The following is a 24,504-nucleotide window of genomic DNA, read 5'->3' as shown; positions in this document are numbered from 1 at the left end:
CTAATGAGGACTGTGGGAAACAGCAGAGACATCAGACACTTTACGTGCTTACCTCTCCCCATATGTCCCACAGATGCCAAAACCCTCAAAAATTTCCCTTCCCTGATGTCAAAACAAATACGAAAAAGGATTTTCACAAACGTAAAAGAGACAGGGAAGGGAAAATTGGGCAGCTTTTCAGGTGGATATGACAGGTAATTCAGATGTGACCCAAAAAATGAATAAAAAAAATAGTTTTAGAATCTAGCTCAGTTTTCAGGATGAATGACACTGCTGAACAAGGGGGGGAAGACACAATAGGTGGTGTAACAAGAGTAGGACAGCTGTCTACTGACATGTAGGCAGAGCTGAAAAAGCTTAATGCATTCAAAGCAGAGACCAGAGAATTCACTGGCAGCATTTGAGAAAAAAGCTGTGTGCTGTGGTGCCAGCAGTAGTGGAGGTCTGGACATGGCAACCCCAGGGGTCCTTCCCAAGCCTATGTTTAAATCTCTTGGCACAGAAACCCTTCTGTACCTATGAGCATTCTTGCAGTTTTTCTGTGTACTATTTCTACTCCTACAGTATTCAAGATACAGTTATCACACTTGGGCACATTGTGGATTTACACACAAACCTCAAACCTTCTTTTTTATTTTAAGCTTTCTTTAAAGTCTTTTTCATCCTATTTATCTTCTTGATCACTACTAAGGATTGAGCTGATATTTTCCAAGAGTTACTCACAATGGCACCAAGGTATTTTCCCGAATGGTTACATCTCTGTGCATGCATGGGTACAGTTCTTTTCTCTTTATGCATTACTTTGCAGATGTCTAGATAAGGTGAGAAAATGGAGAATATTCACAGTCAGTTCTAGTTTTAACTACCTTGAAAATTTCTTATGATAAGTTTGTCCACTCTCTTTTTTTCCCCCTAAAGCATTAATAGGTAATTTAACAGTAGAGATACCAACAGAGATTCTTGCAGCCTGGTGACTTCCTGCAATTGGAAAAAGGATGACTCAATCTCTAGCCTCTATTTTATTACCTTTAACTAATTAGAACCATAACCAGTTCAAAACTACAGGAAGACACTCCCTTTTATTTCTGAACTATTTAGGGAGTTTGTTGACTATTGGTAAGGGACCCTGGAAGTCCAGCTATACCTTATCAACTGAATCATCTCTGCCCAAGGGCTACTAGGCTTCAAAGTACACAGATTTATGACAGCTTCCTTCTACAAAATTAATTTTGACATTTACCCAACATATCATATTTACAAGTCTTCATTTTAGTTTCCATAAATTTGACCAAGGAAGGCTCGATTTACCAGTGTACACAGCCCTTTAAACATTCATTACATTTGCCACCTTCAATTGTCACATCAATTATTTAATCCATATCAAAGGAAACCATTAATTCAAGAACTCTACATTTGGGACTCTTGGGTGGCTACCATGGCTACCACCTATTTTTATCAATAGTATTACGCATTTTACCCAATTGTTCTAAACCTGTTCTGCTGGCACTTCAGTTTAAAACACAATTTCAGATGCTTTCAGATACCAAAATGCTCCAGAAGAGAGGGCTCCCTGAGATCCCTTATGATGAACAGCAAAGCAAAGATTTATTTAGCCTTGCTGTAAAAACCCTGTGTACTTTGAGTGTTCTTATTACACTGCAATTGCCTATCAAGCTGCTGATGGACAGGCTTCCTACCCTTCCTGTGTTTGAAGTGGTTTTGTCATTGTTTCTGCGAGTTTAGCAAGTTGCCCCTCAGAACTGATTTTACCTGCCTTGTTTACCTTGCCTTATTTAACTTGCCTGTATGCTCTTTTCTATTTATTCTGTTCAGACATCAACTCCACTTTCTGAAAGATGTCTTTTTACTTCTAACATCATTCTGCTCTTCTTCTGAACACCGCCAGCTTTTCAGAGTCCTTCCTCCTCAATCCTTTTGATAAAAGAGATACATGCTTCCTTGAGCTCATGATAGTCTTCTCACCAGCTGCATGTTCTCTGCAAGTATCTTACTCTTTTAGCTGTTACTTTGAACAACAAAATTCATAGAATCATTCATATATTTATCTATTCTACCTCTTAAGAGATTTTTTTGTTTGTGCAGTGACAAGAGAACTGAGTTTGTCATGGTCATTGCACACTGCTCTGGTTTAAAAAGTGTCATCTTTTCACTGTTACATTAAATCATAGAATCATAGAACAATATTATGTTGTTTCACATCTCTGTGTTGCTTTCCCTGTTGTCTCTCACATCAAGATCTTTCTCCTTTTCCGGTCCTATGTTCAGCATCTTTGGTATTTCTCCATTGACTTCTGCAGGGAAAGGCCCTTTCTGCCCTTGTACTTCACTGCACACTCTCTGGATCACGAGCATTTCAAACAAATACCAGTCTCTCCTCCGAACGAGACTGCTCCATTTGCCAAGACAAGAGCAGTTCATATTTCCCATATTTCTAAAACAGAGTTCTCAGATTTCCCCAGTCAGCATTTTGATAAAGAGAATTTTCCAGAGGGTTTCATGACCGTGTTTCTAATTTTTTTTGTTTGTAATACTAATTGCAAACACAGTAAACATCAATACCAACACTGCCACCTCCACGCCTCCTCGAGATAAGAAATGTATTCCTCTAGCCTTATGTTTCTTTGTTTCCTACAAAAGCACTGAAGTTCCCTGGAAGGGCAGTTTCTTCACACCTCCAGGATAGTTTGGATGACAAGTCTAAGAAGATTAGCTTCTGTAATGTTTTCTAAAAACCACTGTACAGGAGGATCACTGACACGGATGACTGATTTTCATCCAGGAGATTCTAGCATTGTTCCACTATCTCATGCATTTATTAGGATTTCATTTCCTTCTGAAGCCTCAAGGGAAATTTCATAATCAGCACACCTGGTATGTGTAGTATAAATAATTAAGAGGATGCCCTCTCTAACAATCTATGCAGAAAGGCTGTTCTGCTGTAAGAAATGGCCTGGATCACAGCCTTGTTAGAAGGAAGAATTAGGGCTATAAGATCCTCTCCATTTTCAGACTCAGAAAAACTCATGAACATTTACTGAACCAAATGGAGTCAAGATTCTACCTGATTGAGGTAGAGGAACCTACTCAATCAGTATGTTTAGGAGTTGTTTCAAGATTATTCTTTCTACGCTGTCAGCATAAATGGTACTTTAGCACCATTTTTCTATCCCACAATTTAATTTATTGCTTGCCTTAAGAAAAAAGATCATGACACCAATTTAGCTTATAATCACATCAAGAAAAATACTTTATGTGATAAATTTGGCAGTAAGCCAGCACTGCATAACCTGGTTTGATGAGAAAAATACTTAGGGCAGACCATGGTAAAGAGGACAGAGATCATGAGACACTCTCCATACGTGGCTTTATCTGTTCAGCAGTTTGCAAAGGCAGTAGTTGTTACAGCCCAGGCTCTGGTGGTCTGTCGTGGTTTCCCCCTCAGACACTAAGAGCACTTAAGTCTTCACAAAGTGAACATTATGCGAAGAAGGAATTACTTTATTATCCCAAATAGATAAAATAGTTAACACCTGCCTTGCTGTCTGATGGCTCACACTAACATGTTGGTAGCATCTCTGCTTTACCAATAGAACCCTTTGTTCTGAATTTTTCTTTCTGCTACCTTTGATCAGTCCCCTGTCTTAAGCTGTATTTAACACTTTCTCTCCAGATCCCTCATTGGAAATATTTTTTTTTCTTTCCCTAAACCCAAACTCAAGTTTTACTTTAAAGCTTCTATAAAAAAGTTTTATCATATCACGTGCTTCGCTTTATGCTGCCATCTGGAACTAAAGTACAGCAGAGTAAATGACATATTTGTGATTTGGAATCCAGTTTTGTAGATAGAAGAGGTTAAGCAGTTCATTTAAATATGCCATTTTTGATATGTAACTAAAATAGATTCAAACACTGAGATTTGCTCACCATCATTACTCCCATTTTCCAACACATTAATTAGATATAAGCAATCAAATCAAGAAAATCAGCTTCTCATCACAAACCGTATTCTAAATTATAAATATTTTACAGCTAAAAAAATGATAATTAGCAATTTGTGACCAGAATATTAGACCTGACATGAACAGTACCAGACATATATGCAACATTTTGTAAACATATTCCCACCTTTTGAACTTGCCTGGTTATCTTAGGTCCACTTTGGCTCTTACACATCCTTCTAAAGCAGATTTGAAAGATCTCTGACTAATTAAATCTATTGCTATTAGTGTGAGTAGGCCATATTTAAATTCAATTTTTAATGGGTTATGACCCAGAAGTGTATTCATTACCAGAATTTCTCTCTTTCTAAAAGCCTGATACTGCAATTGGATTAATGGGGCACATCCTTACACCAACATGTTGCTTTAGGGGGACTCTGCCTGGGTCCAAAGGTCCTCTAGAACCAGAGCCTTTACTTGCAGCATGATAAAGCATCACAGGATTATAGTCATTGCCCCAAGAAAAATAAAAAAGACTCATCTTTATCTTCTAACTTTGTTTATCTTGGCATCATCAAGACTTTACCCCTCAATTTAGAAAATGAGAAGCAAGAAGTTACCAAGGCAGAAAGATCCAGGCATCCTACAATAAAATTCAGTACTTGGTTTCAGTGCAGCCTTTTTCTTACTCTGCCCAGAGCAGTAGGATGCCCAGGATCTGACACATTAAACCCATTTCAGAACCCTCAGCAAAAAGTGGGTTTCAGTTTAGGAAGTGATAACAGGAGGGCCCTGGGCACGTCTGCAGTGAAAAGTCCACTAGTAAAGCTCCATAAGCTGAGCAGTATTTTTCCTCTCTTTGAGAACTAAATGTGTGATTTGAAAGCGCACAGAATGGTTTTACTTCCATGGGACAAGCACTTGACAACTTCAGGTACTTTGTGACACTGGTAAGACTCACCTTTCTCCTCCGGATGTTCTGTGCTGCTCTAGTGGGAGCCCTTCCACCCCCAGCCCCTGCTCCCCTCAGTCCAATTCGCCTGGTCTGCGTGGGCTCAGCTGTGTGATCCCACTGACATCCCTGTGCTGGAAGGACTCCCAAGCTGAGGGGACTAAGGGGTTAATCCAGCTCGCAGGCATACATTAAACCCTGTTAAGAGCATTCCACAGAAATACCATCCTGAGCTCGCAGCCCAGAAGGAATAGCCAACCTGACACACTCTCTATCCGTGATTTTAAAGTCAGCAGCAATAGGGCATTTTGTGGGGCACTCATAAACCCTTAGAAACCTGTGGGCATGGAAAACTAGCCATTGTATGGACAGCTGCACGAAAAAAAACTGGAGAGCCGTTTATGCAGCATTAGCTGTGAAAGTTGTACTTTGCTTTAAGCACTCATTTCGAGTTCTACCACCTGCTTAAAAAAGTATTTCCTCATTCATTTTAAAAGCTGCAGCTCCATCCCCCCTCCTGTCTGCATAAAGATGTCATAAAGACACAAACTTACAGGAGAATAAAAGAACCTGCAGTTGTAAGTATCCCAGATATTGGTCTCTACCAGGCTATATAAACCAGAGCTTTAGCAGTCTCTCAGGAGTTTGCTGTAAAAGCAATTGGAACTGCAATTAACAACAGCACATCTTAGGATAGGGAAAGACTTCTAACTAGAAGCTAATTAGGAGGGCAAACACTGAAGCTTGTTAGCTGAGATGCTAATGAGAATTATACTTGAGTGGCAGCAGACTAGCTATTCAGAGTTAATTAGAAACCTCAGCTGATAGTATATTGCTCTTAAGAGCTTTCAAAACAAACAACTGGAAAAACTGTCCTGCAGCTAAGGATCCAGCATGCCATGTTGAGTAATTCATGGGCACAGAGAACAGCCAGAAGATTACACTCAAGCACCAGGGTAATCTAACAGCCTCTGAAAAAGGGAGAGAGGAGGTTTTTAGGAGGTGCATGCCCACCTGGATTTTCTGCAATGGATCAGTTCATCGGTGGCAACCCTGATGCTGCATTACCCACGGCCTGGAGAAAACAGCATCCAATTGCACCAGAGGATGAGTGGGGGGCTGCCACACGCCCAAAATATCCTCACCAGTCTTGTGCAGAAGTGGGACACGGACCTGGGCTGATCCAGCAGCCCCTGACAGCTTTCCTATCCCACCCCCAGCCTCTCCCATTCCAGCCCTCAGCTCTCGGCCGGGAAAGCTGCTGGTGTCAGCTGTACCAGGGCAAAGCCACAGCTGTGTGCAATTGCTCTCACCACGACTTTGCCTTCCCGGGCCACGGGAGGGGTTTACTCTCTCCCCCTCTTTGTGCGGTGAGGGGGTAAAGAGTAAATCGGAGCACTTCGAGGGGGAAAACCTTTTAAATGTACGATGGCCGCAAGGGGGATGTGAAGTGTGGCCTTACCTGGGCTGAGTTGCATGGCTGATTCCTGCTCTGAGCAGAGCCAGGGAGGCAAAGCAGAGGGGCTGCCTGTTTAAATGTTTCCTCTGTGCCTGATTGGAAGCGCAAGAACCAGTCAGGGGCAGGGGAGAGGCTGCTAAACTCAAAGTAGGTTGCTTGTTTCAGGGAAAGGTTGGATACTGGAGAACCTGCACACTGGTTTGCAGTGCACATGAAAACACATGAAAACATTCAGTGTCACAGGGGAGAGAAATGCTCCAGAAGAATTAGGGGGATTTAGAATTTCATCAAGGCCCTGTATGCATTAAAACTTGCAGCAACTTAAGCAAAATGTGGTTTTAATTCTATTTATTGAAACCAATTGCAAATCCATGTGGATGCTCTTAAACAGATTCAGCTTTCCAAAAGAAAAACCAATGCAATGGAGATTTCAATTAAAGCACAGAGGAGCATCCACAAACGGGTTTACACCAGTGTAATTAAACAGATTTCAAAGTTTAACTTTAGCTTAACTAAAGATTTCAAAGTTTAACTTAAAACAAATGTGACTTTTAATGCAGATGTGACCTGGCAGTTGCTGGCTGACAGCATGTGAGGGGGTGGGGAACTTTGTGCACTGAAACCTTCCTGCCAGAGTCCTGGGAATGAATAGGTGTAAATACCCCCTTCACACAAGGTTTTCAGTAACTGCAGTGGAAAGCATATGAAAGTACAAAAAACCTAAGAGTAGACACCAACACTGGCAACTATAATCCATAATTCCATCTATTTCTTAAAGGAAAAAAAAATCCTGGTGCATAAGCAGTATTCTGCAGAGACAAATTTACTTCACTAGAGTTTCTGAAGCAAGAGTCCTGGATTGTGGTTATTCAGGTTTAACAGGACTTGTAAATGCTGACTGAAGCTAGAGGCAAAATTCCCCCAACACCAAAGTGATGTAGCTCTGGGCTTGACCACCCTGCAGCTCACTGGAGATCATCCCAGCCACAAGCCACATGCCCGGGCTCAGCAGACACCAGTCCACTGGTGACCAGGACATGATGGTGGGTTTGCCAAAGACATTTCACAAAATCCAAACTCACCTACAGCTGATGCCTGTGATCCCTCAGGGGGCTGGAAGCATGGGCTGGGGATCCCCTCGCTCAGAAACTTGCACAGCTGCTCTGGGTTTAGGACAAAATGTAATAAGCTGCTTGGCAACTCAAACCAGGATAAATAAAAGTAACAGAAGAGATTTAAATGCAAGTAACTCGTATTTAATGTTTCAGGGAAGATTTACTAATGGGGAACTAAGGGTATAGATAGGTACCTCTAGGTACCTCTAGACAGTCCAAACAAACTGCTCTCTACCTGGTGCAGGTCCTACACACACCCCAGCCAGCACAGCAGAGCAGTGAAAGGCAGCTGCTGTCCTTTCCTTCTCAGGGCATGTTCCCTCCACCCTTCATCGCTTAAGTGCTTCTGGTAGATTTTTCCCATTTCAAAGACTTTGCAGAAGCCACCTTCCCAGAGCTGCAGAAGCAAACTGGGACAAGGCTCAAGGTGTGTCCAGGGTTTATATTGCTGACAGCAAGCAGGTAGAGCCATAGGAACAGGTGGGCAGAGGTTGGATTTGGCCATAGACACATCTGTGTCTATACTCCCTTTGTGACCATCCCCATGCCTGGAGCTGAAGGCTGGGATGCTGGTATCAGACACAGCATCATCCATAGGATATGCTATCTCCAAGGAGTGCTGGCTAGTAATTCCAGTGCCTGAGCTGATAATAAAAAGTATGTACCTGTAAACTGACCATTAAAAGGTCAGTTAAGCTAAGGCTGATCCTTTTCTCAGCAGGCCATGCTCAAGCATTCTTCTCTGCTTAAGCATATTGATGCTTAGCTTCCTTTGCAACAGCAATAGTGCCTTCACTGATAGCAGTGTCAGAGTCCTGTGTGTGCCTGTCCTTTCAGGGCTGCAACTGGGCAAACCTACCAAATGTACCCTGATCCCAAAGCCAGCCACAGCCCTAAAGCCAGGATCAGAAGGCACCCACCCATGTTGCTAAGGATGCCTTCATCCCCCCCGAGGGCAACTCAAGCCATTTTATCCACCACTGCATATTGGCTCATCAAACATAGTCGTCTATCACGGAACACGAGGGTCACATTTTTCTATGAGACAAAAGGTCCCTGAAAAACTCAGCTTTCACCAGATTGCCTTTGGTTTCTGCACTTTTCTCAAACTCATCTTCAGTTTCTCAAGCTCCTTATCAGGACTAACACCTCTTGCCCAGCAGATGTCCCTGAACAGCAGAGCTCTGCAGTTGGCCACAGCACAAGTTAAACCAGAGAAGCAATTCCCAACATAGCCCAGCATGCCAGTTTCTCTATCCCACCTGTCTCCCAGACAGGTATTTTGGTGAGCACCTTTAACATGTTGTGCTGACACTTCATTGTACCATGTTTATTTTGGGGGGAAAAAAAATCAATCAAAGATGTTGGGCTAAAACTATCACTGGTTCATATGTATATACTGGCATGGCATTTTAGCCAATGCATATATAGGCAAGAGCCAGTGGTAGTGTGTGTATATATATATATATATATATATATATATATATATATATATATAGGGATGCCTATAGTGATAATCCAATGGTAGTGAAGCATTTTTAGAGAAAGATACATATTATGAGAAATTCTTTTGGCTTGGACCACAGACTGAAGTGCTGTACTTGCTCCACTCAGCTCTGAGCACGGCAATTCCCAGAGCAAGGAGTCTTCTCACCAGATTTTTCAGCCTCTGGGGAAATTATAGCTAAAAACTGAGTTCTCTGAATACTTGCTGAGCAATCTCCTTGCTCCTCAGACATCCCAAACACAGCAATCAATTTTTCTCCCCTGGATTCAGGAGGGTGACATAATCTTTTGACATCCTAGCAAGCATAAGCTACAAACGGTAACTTGCCCCATTTATTATGTGTGCTTGTTCCCATCTTCCCTCTGCAGGGATAAATGTGCAGCTCTAAACCTGAATTTCATCTATTTACCTTCTCCTGACTGTGAATCCCTTTCAGTATTGCAAACTTCACACTGGCTTGCAAAGCATCCAGCTCCACACGAGCCCAATTTTCCTTTCAGGCTGATGATCTCCTGCTGCAGCAGCATCAGCTCCCCCTGCCAAGGAGCCCTCCATGCCAGCCCTCCTCTCCTGGCCCACGCTGTACACCTGCAGCAAAATGACACAATCTGTTGCAGCTTTTACCTCTTTTTCTCCCCCAGAACTAGACTGCTGCTTGGCTTGCATTGCAGATCCCCAGGGAGTAGCATTTTAGCTCTGCAGGACATACTACCCCAGGTCTCTCTCTTGTAATGGTTTTAATTTTTTATCACGCTCAGAGCACTGCCTGCTGTCTCTAAAGCTTTCCTATGCACTGGGGAATTGCCTTTGCTTGGCAAATATTCGTGGGTTTATCAAAGATTATTGCTGGATTTTCTAATAATGGGGTTTCTAGTAATGCCTCTCAATTTACTTTTCCCCCCTAATTCACAGTCTGATCTCTCACAACTGACATAATGCCCCAAAATTGCAACACTGCACCTTTAATCTTAGATCACTCATCAGTCTTCTTTTTCTTCAGGGGGGAAAAGAGAGAAAAAAAGGTAGTATCAGGAGCAGAAGTCTCTTCTTTGTGTTGAAGCCTTTGGCCTCAGGTCAAGAAGGCTTTTCATGGGAAAGCCCTGCTGTTCCCTGGAGAACTTGCATAAAACTCCATTCTCTGCTGCTGCCTTCACCTCTTTGCCCTCTGAAGGCAGTGGCTGTATCTCATTTTTCCTGGGCTGCTTCTTTCTCTCTGCATTTGTTTTTTGGTAATCAAGTACAGCTATCACATCCTGTGGGAGGTGACTAAAGAAACTAGTGAATCCATGATCCTGTTTTCATTGTTCTATGAATTATTTGGATCCATTTTGTTTGCTATATTTTTTAAAACAATTTGGCCGCAGTTTAATGAGGGTAGGTTTCTACTTTGATTTTCATTAAGCAATCCTGTATTTTGTGCATGACCTGCAATCCCAGCATGCTGGATTTCCAAAACACCCAGTATGCCATTTATTTTGTCCTTACCACAATCACCATGCTGTCATTTGATTTTCACTTGGCTTGGCTTCCTGCAAGTTTCTCTTCTCTCATGTCAGATGGAGGAAGTCTCTGTTATCTCCACGTGTTCATCACTGTCTCACTGTTGATGGCAGCAGTGCTGCTTTCCCTGAGCACGCGGTGCTGCTCTGCACTTCACTGATGGTTTTTGCTGCTTTGCACTGGTCATACCTGTACAGTCTCATTCTCCAAGTCACCACTTGTATCTCAGCACAGTGCTTTGCATCTCCCTGCACTTCTCTTGTCCACTAACTTCACTCATTGCATTTTAATTCCTCCTCTTGGCATCTTTGTGTCCTGCCTTTGCACAAACTTAGGAGCACTTTTCAAAGCGCTTTTCATTATGGCTCTGAGCTACCTCATAAATTTTCTTTGCTTGCATACTTCTTTTCCAGAAGTTTTACATATGTCCTGCAGGCTGTGGGAGATGGACAGGAGAATCTACACGTTATAACAGAAGAAAGTTTACTGTTCCCAGGCCCCATCAAACAATTGCATTAGTGCAACACTGGGGCAGAACTAAAACATTCTGGGACTTCTCTTGGGCTTGATCCTACAAGAAGGGCAGCACTTGCAGTGATCACTTGGCTCAGGTTATGCTTGTTCAAACACCATCAGCAAGGATCACTGACAACAGTGAGCTAATAAGTTCAAGCACTCTCCAGCATTGTTGCTCAAGCTTTTATTCCCATTAATGCTGAGTTCATCTTTGAAGATTTATGAACATCAGCCATCTTGCACAGCTTGGCCATTTAACCGCTGTTTTTCCTGATTCTTGGTAACACTTGTCACTACTTTTCCTATCAAACCTCATTACAGGTTTTTTTTCCCTTCATTTTTCAAAAAGAGGATTTTCCCTTAGCTTGGCAAGTCTGTTCCTGTTCCTATCCTAATCCTGCTAGAGAATGTGCATTGCTCATTGCCCTTAACAACACATCTACACTTTTTTTTTTTTACATTTCCTTTTTCTGCATGCCTGGCAGTTCTGTAGCTTTCCTCCTGTGACATGAATAAAGCTCAGTTTTTGCACCTGTTTCTTTTCCTACAAGCCCGGCTGGGGCAGAAAGCCTGGAAGCCCTCATTGTGCCCTCCATTCACAAAGCAATTCTGAATTTGTAGTTGTATCCACTTGTCACAGCCAGCTCACATTTGCCACTGGGTGCAAGCACAAGAAGGCATCTGTTCCAGAACAACAACCCAGTTTTATTCCTTTGAGTGGAGGCCATGTCTATCCACATGGAAGACAAGAAGGTGGCTCAGGAGTAGTCAGCATGGATTCACTAAAGGTAAATCATGCTTGACCAACCTGACTACCTTCTACAATGAAACAACTACCTGGATGGATGAGGGGAGACAGTGGATATTGTCTATCTCAACTTCAGCAAGACTTTCAATACCGTGTCTCGCAACATCCTCACAGGCAAGCTCAGGAAGAGTGGGCTGAATGAGTGGACAATGAGGTGGATTGAGAACTGAATGAATGGCAGATCCCAGAGAGACGTGAGCAGTGGCACAGGGTCTGTTTGGAGGCCTGTCATTAGTGGTGTCCTCCAGGGTTCAATACTGGGCCCAGTATTGTTTAGCTTATTCATCAATGACTTGGATGAAGGGGCAGATGCTTCCTCAGCAAGTTTGGAACACAAAGCTGGGAGGAGCAGCCAATACCCCAGAGTGCTGTGCAGCCCTTCAGAGGGACCTCGGCAGGCTGGAGAGATGGGCAGAGCAGAACTTTTCAAAATTCAACAAAGGCAAAGGCAGAGTCCTGCACCAGGGGAAGAATAATCCCATGCACCAGCACAGGCTGGGGTTAACCTGCTGGAGAGCAGCTCTGCAGAGAACGACCTGGGGGGTCCAGGAGGACAACAAGCTGTCCATGGTTGAGCAGAGAAGTTGGACAAAATGATCCACTGTGGTCTCTTCCAATCTGAACCCTTCTATGAGTCTCGTCAAGCATATCCTGAGAGTTCTCCCCCAGTATATAATCCTGTTGCAGCACTCCCTGGCATAAGTCTTGTCATAAACCTTTTGCCTGTAAAATACCACGCATTGCAAAAATCCGCACTGAAGCATGTGCATGAGTATTCCCCAGAATGAAAGGCTCTGTATGCATTTAATAATGAAATGTACATTTCATGTTTAGACCCAGATGAAAGGACAAATAACAGCAACAGGAAACAGTTTGGATATTGCAGCTTCAGCCTGCTAAGACTATGTTTTTTCCCTACAATTCTAAATATGTCTGTTTTCAAAATAAAAATATTTCATAAGGACTTTTATAAGTGGGAAAGCTTTCATGTCCCATCTGAAAGGGCTCCTTGAAACAGATTTAAAAAGAAAACATCAAGGAAAACATTAGGACTGTACCTCGCTCTTTCATCAGTATATATAGTTCATAATGCACATCAGGTGCCACAGGAACTGCTGTTCAAGGTTAAAGCAAGGTCCTTATGAAAGGGACAATTACTCTCTAGTGACAGATAAGAAGAAGAAAGTCAAAGCTAAACTGTGTGAGCAGAAAGGCAGGAGTGCTCAAAGTTAACTGGAAAAAGCTACAAAAGCCTTTACCTCTGGAAGAGACCACTTCAGCACCCGGCTGTGAATTCAGGTTTTAATCTGCCACCAATAGCCCCCAACAGGCTCTCCCTCCCCATGCCTCAAAGGCAGCAGCTGCACCAGCTCATAGAAGTCCCAGTGTGGAGCAGAACTTCTCATGGGATGGGAATTCCATGGGGCTGGTGGGCGCCTTGGGGAGCAGCAGGACGTAGAGCCCACAGCTCCATTGAGGGGCCGTGCTGGCACTCTGCTGGGTGCTGGGTTTCATTTAAAGTTACTATGAAAAAACACTGTTTTCAGCATCCTTGTAAAGTACTAAAAGCATAATAAAATCATGTTTTTGAAAGGGAAATGAAAACCAACACTCATGTCCAACAGCACCAACTTTGGTGGAGAAGGGATGACTCTGCAAAATCATTCAAACATCCCTTTGTTCAGAGTTGACATAAAAACTTATTTGAAGGCTCACGATAATAGTCCTTTTTATTCATTTTAACATACCCCAATTTGCACTACAATTGGTTTCTGGAAGTTTTTTAGAGATCCAAAGTTCTCACATGATGGAACACTAGAGGAAAAAGGTGTCTCCTTGCATTGTCCAGGAGCACTAAGTCAGCTCACACATGAAAGCTCATGTTGCCTTCTGGATCCTTGATACCTTTTGGTTTGAGACAAACAGCAAAACTTTCAACTTAGGCATGTGACTTGGGGGTAAGTCATAAACATTTAATGTATTTTCCTTTATGCAAGTTCCAGAAAAAGTCTTATACCAGAATGTTCTACTGAAAAAATAGTTCTTTAAATTCCCTTTCACTAGTGCTGTTGCCTTGCACTGTTCTTTTCCCATGATGAAAATGGCAGATCTAGATACACCAGAAAACATCCCCTCCCAGAACCAGCCTCTCACAGCAGTTTAAAATTTTTGTTTCTCAAGAAAGTAAGCTAAAACAGGGATAAAAAAACCTTTTACATCTACAGAGAAGTGTGCTAGTAGGAACAGCTACATGTTGATCAGTTGTGCAATTCTCCCACAACAGCCTCACAGACAAATTGAGCAAGTGTGGCCTAGGTAAGTGGACAGTGATGAGGTGCACTGGAAACTGGTAAACTGCAAGGGTTGTGACCCATGGCACAAAGTGGATTGCAGTCGCTCAGGGAATAACCCAGGGCTTAATACTGTGCCCAGCTTACCAGGATTTTCTGCCCAGAGCGGGGGTAGAACAACTCACCCTATTTCCAAAGCTGTCAGTGGTGAATAAAGGAGGAGTTCTCATGCTGCTTCTGGTGTTGGAAGAACGCTGAAACCTGCCTCACTCATCCACCCCAGAGTTAAACAGCCAGGGGAAGAACAACTGAACGCGACCGGCACCGGTGAGGATGGGGCAGAAAAAGTAACACACCAAGTGATACTGCTGATAACTTATCTGAAGCTGCTGAGCTGACTCAGAAAGCCTAGAGATATATAACTGACAGTCAATCATGCTTAATCTTTGCAGGACTAAGTTGCATAAATGTTCAATTACACCAATAAAATCCTTTAGACGTAAACCGTTGACTGAGATAGAACAGCTCAAGGATTGGAAGAGACCAAATCATACCATGGAAATAAGAAGGTATCCCTTACACAAAAAGCATTTTGGTCAGGAGCCATCTTCATTCTCTCAAAACCCTTTTCTTAATGATTTCCCTGACAGCAGGACTGCTAGGCATTACTCAACATTTATAAATTTCGGAATAAGCTGTGCCATACCAAGTTTTTACAACCAACCTCCAGTCGAGCTTTTTTCTTTTTTAAATCATTATGTCAAGAGGGCAGTTTACAAAACCAAAAAGAACTAGTGTCTGTTAAACCTTAATGTTGCATATGAAAACTGGTACATCACAACTGTATAACTTAAAAGTAACATCTTTTCAGAGAAGTAACTTTCTGCAATGTGATCAAGAAACCAAATAAGGCAAGAATATTACCTATGAAAATTCAAAACATCAGACTGTCACTAGAGAAAAATGCAGCAGTATGAGGAGGTGCAACTGGAACTAGAAAAAGCAGAAAAACTTTTAGGTTTTTGATTGTCAGGAGAGGAAAAAAAAAAGCACATTTGGTTTCCTCAACTAGATGAAAGGCACCAGTATATAAAGAAGAATAACAGTTCTGGCTGACTCTGGAGTAGTAATTTACAGGGAAAATTGTAGTTCAAAGAACAAATAAAGTATTTATTCTTTTTATAATCAAATATAAAGGAACACTCAAGTTAAAGTCTAATTATAAGGGTAAAAAACACTACCAAGAAGCAGTTTCAAGTTCTGCAAGCTTCCCTCATCTTGCCATCACAGCTCACTAAAAATGTGTTTCCTTTCCTTGCTGCTGCTCTATAAACACCCATGGAGCAAAAGAAAGCACAAAAGCTGGAAGTAGCCTAAATAAAATGCTCTTAAATCTTTAACAACAGGAGCCTTTTAACATTTTCAGGCATATTGTGGTGAAGTGGACACAACCATTGAAGGTGAAGAATGAGAAGACAATGTTTCCTGTCACTGCTTTGTCCCTGGGCTGTACCTTGCAGACACACCACATGGAGTCATTCCCCACCCTCTCTTCAGCTCTAGGCCCCTTTCTCAGGAACTGTCAACCAGGCTCTGTCCTGAAATGTCCTTAGAAGTGTCATAGGTGCCTCTCTGTCCTTGGGTGCACCACAGCTGTTCGGTCTCAAGGGCAAAGATAACATCCTCAAGGTCCACAAACTGCCTGGACCTTGATATCTGATGATGGTGGCACAGAGAAAAAGTGATGATATGCAACAGATGGCAATGAACCATCCAACTGCTTGTGGTTGGGAAAAGTTGGGTTTTTTTTTTAAAACATGGATACTCTTCCCTTTCCATAACTGGCCATCAGCAGACAAAAGGTTCTTTACTCATATATGGTACACACCAGGCTGCTGCACAAATCTAATATTTCCTTCCTGCATCACACCCTGGATCTTTAGAGCAGAAAAGCACAAGAAAAAAGCATATGTCAGACAACTCTCATCACTACCTCTTTCTGGGTCCTGCTAAAATGTCAACTCCTTCCTTTTGAATGAATGCCCATCTTACAACAGCTTTTGAAACTCTCTTCAAAATATGTAATTTAGGGCTAAATTCTTGTTTATGCTACTCAGCTTCCAAAGTTATCCTGCCTACATGAGATTTTATAGCCAGTAAAACACATGCCTGAGTACACATGAAACAATAAATTTCATCTCCTGTTCCGCATTTTTTTTTCTTGTAATTAAGCAGAACAATGCAGTTTGATCATTGTTAGTTTGGGACTGGCATTTATGTTTCATCTAGAGTTAATTCAGTCTAACTCAGAACAAAAGCAGCACAGACAAAGGAGAGCCAGATCTCACAAAGAAGTTACTAATTAATAACCACTTTGACGATATTTAACCCATCAGCAAAAATGCAAAAGAAGTTTAAGCACTGTAAGTTTTACTGCAACAAATTGAGTCCCTCATATTTTCACCAGTACAGATGGTGCAGCAATCTTCTCAAGTGTAACACAGTAACTCAACAGGATTTCTTACAACACTCCATCATCACCAAATTCATCATTATTTTCAAAGGTATAATATGCAGTTTGGATTTTTATAGATCTAAGACAAATAGGTTTGCTTAATCCTGTCATCTGAGACAACTCAACTCGAATCAGACCAGGTTTGCTGTATCTTTCCCACACAGGGATACTCTCAAACCCCACAGCAGGCCTGTGGTAGAGTTGGAAAACTAACCTGTCAGCATAATACAAGTCTCTGCTTTACCATTGATAATGTAACTTGGTCCCAGATAATGTTTTCAGCACCAGTTCTGTTACTGTTAGTGCTGCCTGCATGTTTCCCATGTGCCAGATCATGTTTCTCACATTTTTTAGTATTATCAGATCACACTGCAATGGAAACAGGTATTATCCACACACATTTAAGTAACTCTACAGTATATAAACCTCTTGCTTCAGTGAGTGCAGACAGAACCACGGAAGCAGTAAAGCAGCAAAAGTACAGATCAAAATACCATTTGTGAAAGCATTTGATTTTGATACTGATGAACACCTCAACAATATTCTTAGGTTATTACATTAAGTATTAAAAAACTGGAGATTTGTTCAGTCCCCTTCTTAAAATTCACTTCTTCAGGACCCCCAATTAATTCATAAACTCCAGGTACTTTGGATCACTCAGTCTTACCCTCTGTTACTTAGTCACATACCAACCTATTGATGACATACAACTTTTATTTTAAAGCAGTTGCCAGGTGAAATATTTATGCTAGGAGCCAGGGCAGAGGAAAGAAGGCAGGAGGAGAAGGAATGAGCTTAAGCAACATTACCAGAAGATGTAAGGATCAGAAGCCTCGAAAGCACTTAAAAATACCTCCCAGCTCTGCAGTATCCAACGTTCATTTAAAAGTGTTAGTTTGAAGAAGTTCTGAAGGCAAAAAAAAAATTACTATGAACAAAGTATAATTAAAAGAGTATCTGCCCAAACTTGCCTGAAACAAAAGTTAAACAATGAATTGTGTTATTTTCATAGATGTTAAATCAAATGCCAAAGATGGTATTTGAAACATTAACAAGACATATCAAGAAAAGTTAAGTTAGCAAAGCTTTACACTTGCATTTCCATCAGACCACACGACAGATGCTTCAATCCCATTTAACAGCAAGATAGGGATGAAAACACACTTTGTACCTCTTCCTCAAGGGGAGAAAGGGGTAGAAAAGACTAAGATTCTCATTTGGAGATGTTATTTCAACACTGACTTGAAGTTTTACAATGCATGTAATTCCAGATGAGCTAGATTAGCAAAACCATTATATTTAAATGGTCTGCCTTAACCTGGCTCACAGCTCTGTAGGCATCTGGTGCATGGTCAAACCCAGCCCTCGGGGACGCATTTTGCTTGGAGCCCAAACTGTGGCCTGGCTGAAAGAACTCCAAAAGGTAAATAATGAGATAAAACAATCAGGTTGCACTTGGTCAAAATCTAGCCATGACATTTGCAGTTGAAGGATATGAAACCAGCACCTGGGGTAAGGATTGCTCTGCCATACTTGGATGTACAAACCATGGGAAAGATCAGAAACAAAATTAAGACAGAATTACAGCTGCAATAGAAGAACAGTAGGTTTGGCTCAGAAGATACCATTCTATATATTGCATAAACTTTTTCATGTTCCTACTTCCAACTTCTTAACAAACCTACAAGTTACAAATCTTTTCATCTCTTCAAACAGTTATGCAAAACTTATGGCATAATTAGCTATAGTTTTACAAGCAATCAAAGCTTTTTGTCTTGTAACTGGGGTGGAGCCGTGCCAATTCCCAAATGACGGCTACAATACTCCTACAGCTGCACTGACTAAAAAGAAGGGAAAAACCCCAACACCTATAGAGGACAGGAGAGGCAGTGAGGAAAGCAGAAAAGTTACAGTAAATTAAAAAGTTCTAGTCTACTAAGTGCAATGCTTCATCTCGCTGTGCCTGGCAATTCATTTTTACGGATAATATTTCCAGAAATTAAATGGGTATTCTTCTCTGAGTGACAAAAAGATGAAGACTGTATTATTTAAACACGTCTTCAACTCTGTAGACAAAGAAACTTACCCCAGCACAATTCTGTTCCTCAGTTCCACGGCTAAACTAAAAGGTGACAAGAGTGGCTGATCATTCGCTACCGATGCCGACAAGGAAAAACAAGATGTAAAAAAGTTATTTTGACTAAGGACAAAACCAGCACGTGTTTTCTACATTAAGCTACTACTTTAAACCTTATGCCAGAGTTTCCAGAGAACAGCCAAGTGCTGCAAAGTTAATCACAACAAGATGTTTCTGAGCAGTTGAGTATTGCAAGAGATCCTCCAGTGTTCAGCAGCAAGACCACCCAGAAATTTCTTTTAAGATGCAGCCTAACAGCTGGGAAACCAAGCTTCGGCAAGTTAAACCACTTCTTCTCCTGTGTAACATTATCCCTCCCCAGGACTGCTGCAGATAAATACACTCTCATTCACAAATACAGCTGTACACTTAATTTTTGCCTTTTCTGATCTCATTTAGAATCCCAGAGAAGTTTTGGCAAGCATGACTATTAGATACAATTAAAAGCTCAACTGTGATAGTTCTTGGTTAATTGCAAAGAGCGCTGTGATTGTGAAGTATACCTACATTTGTAGAGAGTTCAAGTATTTTTGCATATCTTAATAATGCTCCTTATTTGATAGTAGTTGAAAAGAAGAGATACTGGGGAAAAAACTCTAGCAAGAATGGATCAAGACCTTTTTATAAATAACCAGAGAAAAATCACTTACAGTAATAGTTATATTTTATTTTTTCTTTTAGTTTCAATGTGCAGTATTTTCAGCATTTTTTTTTTAAACTTAAACATACATCTAAAATTATATGCTTTCCTTTTCCTTAGAGTACAATTTCTTTTCAGGTTGGGGCTCCAAGCTGTTGCTCATCATTGCCCTCAAACTAAACACCACCACAGGGTGCGTTACCTTATCCTTGTCAAGTTTATCCAACTTGCTGGTGTGTATACATGGACTGATGGGAATGATAAGCTCACACAAAATGCACATGACAAAAAGCAGCACATGCTTCACAAATGCTCAGCAGCATTTATACCCAGTTACTTGAATACAGCTAAAACTTGATATACAATAGAAGCTCTCCTGGGTATGACTGTGGGAGTCTCAAGATTTTTAATGAATATTTAGGTAGCATGCACAAAGAGTTCACCCAAAATCTTAGTATTAGGTAAAATTAACATAATGAATTACCCCAAAATTTTGCTACATCGCTTACTCTAGTTTTTACAGCAGCTTGTTTTCACTTTAGAATACTTAAACTACCTAAAAACTAGCAAAGTACTTTGCTCTCTTATAACTTTCATCAGCTGTATCCTTATAACCAAATTTGTTTTAAAAGAGCAAAGCACCTACCATTGTCACTTTGTTGATTTCTACCTTTAGTAGAAAGTTTAGTTGGGATTGTACATGGAAAAATTCTGATCTATGCAATGAATGTACTCAATCAGTTCCCCATCTTCTCCCACCCTATCCCTTTCAACCACGGGGTAAGATCCCGAATGACTGAATTTAATTAAACTGCTTATTGCTATATTTATTGCTCATTATACCCTCAAATTTCTTTTATTTAGGAAGTATAAATGCTTAGCCCTGACAGCTCCACAAAATCTTAAGACAAACAAGGTCTGCTGCTCTTGGAGAACTGTCTTTGCAGTGTTTTTGACACAACCTCCTATATAGTTAACAGCCACCGAAAAAGAAGAATGGTGAGACAGAATGCTGTTAAGGCAAATCTACTAAATATCAACAAATTACTTTTAACCCAAAAGGTTCCACTTGTTCCCCCCTTCGTTTGATCTGAACCTGTTCACTCATTACTCAGTGCTTTCGGAATGCTGCTGGTGGTTAAGAAACAAGCAATGTCTTGGTGCTGAGAAGGCATTCCTACCAAAGCAAAAGTAACACACAATCATTTAATAGATGCTTTAGGCAAGAACTGACATCTGAGTATACACTTTAGAAAAGATTTAAATAAACTCGCATTCAATTTCAACTGGAAAAGAACATAAATAGTAAAGAAAACTTTGAATCCTGCAAATAAAACTGGTTTACAATGGGTTGTAGTTTCCAACTCCTCACTCTTGCACTCAGTGCAAGGGAGGGGGCACGCTGAAATGAAACACAAATCAAACTTTATTTAATGGGCCAGTGGGTAGCTGGCCCAAAAACTATTTATAACAAGTTGGCTGGCATATGGTGTTCTTAGAAGAGGGCCACGTTATAGATTTAGTAAAGTAAGTTCTTTGACAACTGAATTGTAAATGAAGTTTTAAACATTAATCGGTCTCAAGTATGCTCCCTGTCCTGCCATACCTCTCATCTTGTAAGGCTGCAAAAAAGCCAGTTTCACTGCAAAGCACATTAAAGATGCTGTTTGCTTTGTTTAGCCAGAATACCAAATGTATGTCTTAAGCCCAAACACACTTCTACCCTGCTATCAATGAAAAAATGAACAGCCTGATTTTTCAGAATTAGCTTTCTGTCCACAGCAAGTTAAAACCATTCTGTGAAATAAAATCTCGCATTAAGTCAATCTCAAGGGACAAGCAATACATTTATTTCCTTTAAACCCAACATCGGTATCTCTGTGTGGCCACTGTTGTGCTGCTACTGCCCCTGTCACACACTTCTTGTCACCAAGAGCAGAAAGGAGTGATTTTGAATATGATTTCACTCCAAAAGAAATGAGGGTGCAGCAAGCATGTCTGGGAAGTGGACAGGGAAGTGTGCTGCAGTGAAATGTTAGAACTGAAGCACTACCAGAGTGTGTTTGCACACTAGGAAGACCCTTAAGCTACATTCCCTTCAGGTCACAGAGAATTTCCTATGAGGAGGTGCCCCTCTTTAGACACTTAGGACACGTTACAGGAGGTGTATATACTAAGACAAATCTCCAAGAGAGGTTAAAACAGATGAAGTCATTACTACCAATGAATCTGTGTGAGGTTAGAACTGACTGCATCAGCTCTAGAGCTTGTCTTGAAACAGGTAATGCAAATATTTGCTCTAAGGCTGGCAACGGGCATTTGAGGAATGGGAGCCTGCCACAACTAATGTTTTTCATCCAGCCATGCTGACTTCAATGTATTTCTTCAGTGGTTGGAAAGATTCTATGGCAAGTCCCAAACTGGTTTGGAAAGTTTCATAAAGGGTCTAGCTCCCTGATCCCAAGGTAAAGTAACCAGCTAGTCTGTGTTAATCATGAGGAGCTTAAAATTATGAAGAATTTAACAGTTTTGTAACCAACATATACTGTTATACGGTGAGAATATGACTAACTGGATGCTTAAAAAATATATTAAAATCTATTTTAAATTTTGGAAAATAGCTTACAAAAATATCTTCACTTAAACTATATATCATACAAAAACTGACTGGTGTGTGGGTTTACAGTACAAAACGATTACTGATGGTTACAAAAGGGAAGCGTGATCTATACTACCCCTTAATGAAAACACAGGGCATTATATCTCACTGCCTGGAATTAGACTTTTATCAGAATTAAGATAATTTCCAATATAACTCAAAAACTTTCAAACAGTATCTATTTTATTAAACCTTTTTCTGAAATCCTGTTCAGTTTCTTTAAAAATCACCACAGTGCTGTGGCCCAAGAAAGAAGAGTAACCCAACTAAGGGTGGAAATAATTGCTCTAGATAGTAAGATCTGTAGAGAGCTAAATACAGCAACATCTACAGTTGTTTCTACTGCCCACACTATCAATTTCCTCTACCAGTTTCTAAAAGGAAGTGACACCAGCGGACAATTCCTTTGTAATCAATTTATGGGCAGAAGCAACAATTTTTGGTCTAGATTGGAATTAGTTTAAATACATGGGTTTAATAAATACAAATATACACATCTGTATACATTAAATGTTGTCACATGTGTATAATTTCAACATATACATTATATACAGAAATACATACAGTACATGCTCCTCCTGACAACACTATCTCATTTTTCCAAGTGTCACCAAAAGGTGTGATAAGGAAATGAAGAGAGATTACATGTAGGATCTGACTGAGAACCAAGGTATCATTTCTCTATAATGAAAGAATGACAACAAATACAACTAAAGACAAATGCTGTGCTAGATTTCCTCATGTAAAGCTTAGGAATCAATGGCATTCCCTGGGTGGTGAGTAAAACCTAAATCTGGCCCTGTGTAGTGTCCTGAAATTCATGGATATTTGTACTGTTTGTGTCTAAAGCATTATGTATACAACAGGTAATAAAAGAGGTTGTGTAATTTAACACTTTAGCCAGTCCCCAAGTAGACCACAGCAGCCTTCTGATTCTTAACTGCCACCAAAAATTTGTTTACATGAGAGTGGTTTGAATCCAGGTGACTCCATGGTCTCAGTTAGGAAAGGTCAAACAGTTGTTGACTACTGGGGAGCTTGCACCATTTTGTCTCTTAAAATGCCATGCAGCAAATAAGAGCAGTTTCTTAAGTATCTAAAGTTTGATCCAGAGTAACTACTCCTCTTTTTTACCATTATGTCTCAAAATAAAAGAATTCAAAAGAAGCTATAGTAAAATGGATCACAAGAATGCCTCCTTAGTACAGTTTCTCAAGACAAATTAATTAACATATTCCAGTTTTAAAGCACTTTGAGAAAAAGTGAGATGCAAAACAAGATGTAATCTGTACATTAAGATGGATTTCCAAAAGGAACATGAATTCAAGCAAAGGGAAAAAAAATGAGGACAATACAGATGTCAAGACATTCAGTAGCATGGCTTCTGTTCATCTCCAATTACAGCACAGCTCATGCACGACACATCTTACAATTTTACATACTGTACATAATATAGAAATATTTAAGTTAAAATTTCTTTCACTGATATACCGTACTGAAATTTTAAATCCTGAGAAGAAAAAAGAAAAATGTGTGGTTACGTATGTGCACTATATCTCCGATATCACCAACACATACACCACTGCATATCAGAAAGTCCAGAGAGAGAAATCACATGCTGGAGGTGCAAATCATAAAAGCCATTTTCTCTTTTCCTTGTTTGGGAGAGACATTAGGAAACAATTTCTATTCTGTACTACACAACAGTATATACAGGGACATAAAACTATGAGGTTGGCTAATGACTGCAGCAGTAACAGTCTGTCAGTGTCTTACCGGCTGCACCACAGTGGCTTCAGCTGAACACTGGAAGAAGAGGAATACCAGTTACCTTGCATGTGGTACTTGCTCGTGTTTACAGCTACTATGTGTGTCTCAGGTTAGTCCCAAACACCACTTGAAAAACACTGACATACTTCTTTCCACTCACAGGTGCCTGGTGTCAACGAGAACTACACTAGACTTCTCAGGTGATTTCCAGTGCTGCAGAGCACTTGTCCATGTGTGCTGGAAGTAAAACTGACAGGTCCATATTTATCACAAATGCAACCCCAGATATTTTCTTGATCTTGCATTCCCCATAATTCATATTCCAACACTAGTCATGCAGTTCCACTACACATCAGGGTGCTCAACATGCTGTGACCTTGTGCACATTTTGCAAACAACTTAGTAGGCGATGATATGGGGTTCCTGGAGATGCCACCACCTCAAACACCGACTGAAAGGCCCTCCGATCTAATTCTTCATCTATCTGATGTCGGTAGAAGTCTATGGCCACCAAACAGAAGATGTTAACATCCACTTGCTCTGATTTTCCCATTCTGCTGATAATATGTGGAAGACTGAAATATAAGTTAAGGTCCTAATACGACAGAGGTTGCTCATCTTTTGGTGTAGCAGTTTTAAACACTGTTCTGCAATAACATGGTTTATTTTTGAGTTC

The 24,504-nt window shown here is 40.7% G+C and overlaps 1 protein-coding gene across 1 annotated transcript in view; it reads right to left on the bottom strand.

Moving 5' to 3' along the window:
- Nucleotides 1–19,405: 19,405 nt before the first annotated feature.
- Nucleotides 19,406–24,504, bottom strand: part of HTT (huntingtin) — a 79,220-nt gene continuing 74,121 nt past the window's right edge. Inside the window, exon 67 of the mRNA XM_029961741.1 lies at nt 19,406–24,403. Coding sequence (XP_029817601.1) covers nt 24,190–24,403 — 214 coding nt within the window. The 3' untranslated portion in view covers nt 19,406–24,189. The remainder of the gene's footprint in view (nt 24,404–24,504) is intronic.

The sequence above is a fragment of the Manacus vitellinus genome, unplaced genomic scaffold (assembly GCF_001715985.3).
Source record: "Manacus vitellinus isolate BGI_N305 unplaced genomic scaffold, ASM171598v3 scaffold_0_pilon, whole genome shotgun sequence".
NCBI lineage: Eukaryota > Metazoa > Chordata > Aves > Passeriformes > Pipridae > Manacus > Manacus vitellinus.
Note: the sequence above shows the minus strand (reverse complement) of the source record. Positions and strands in the feature narration are given on the sequence as shown.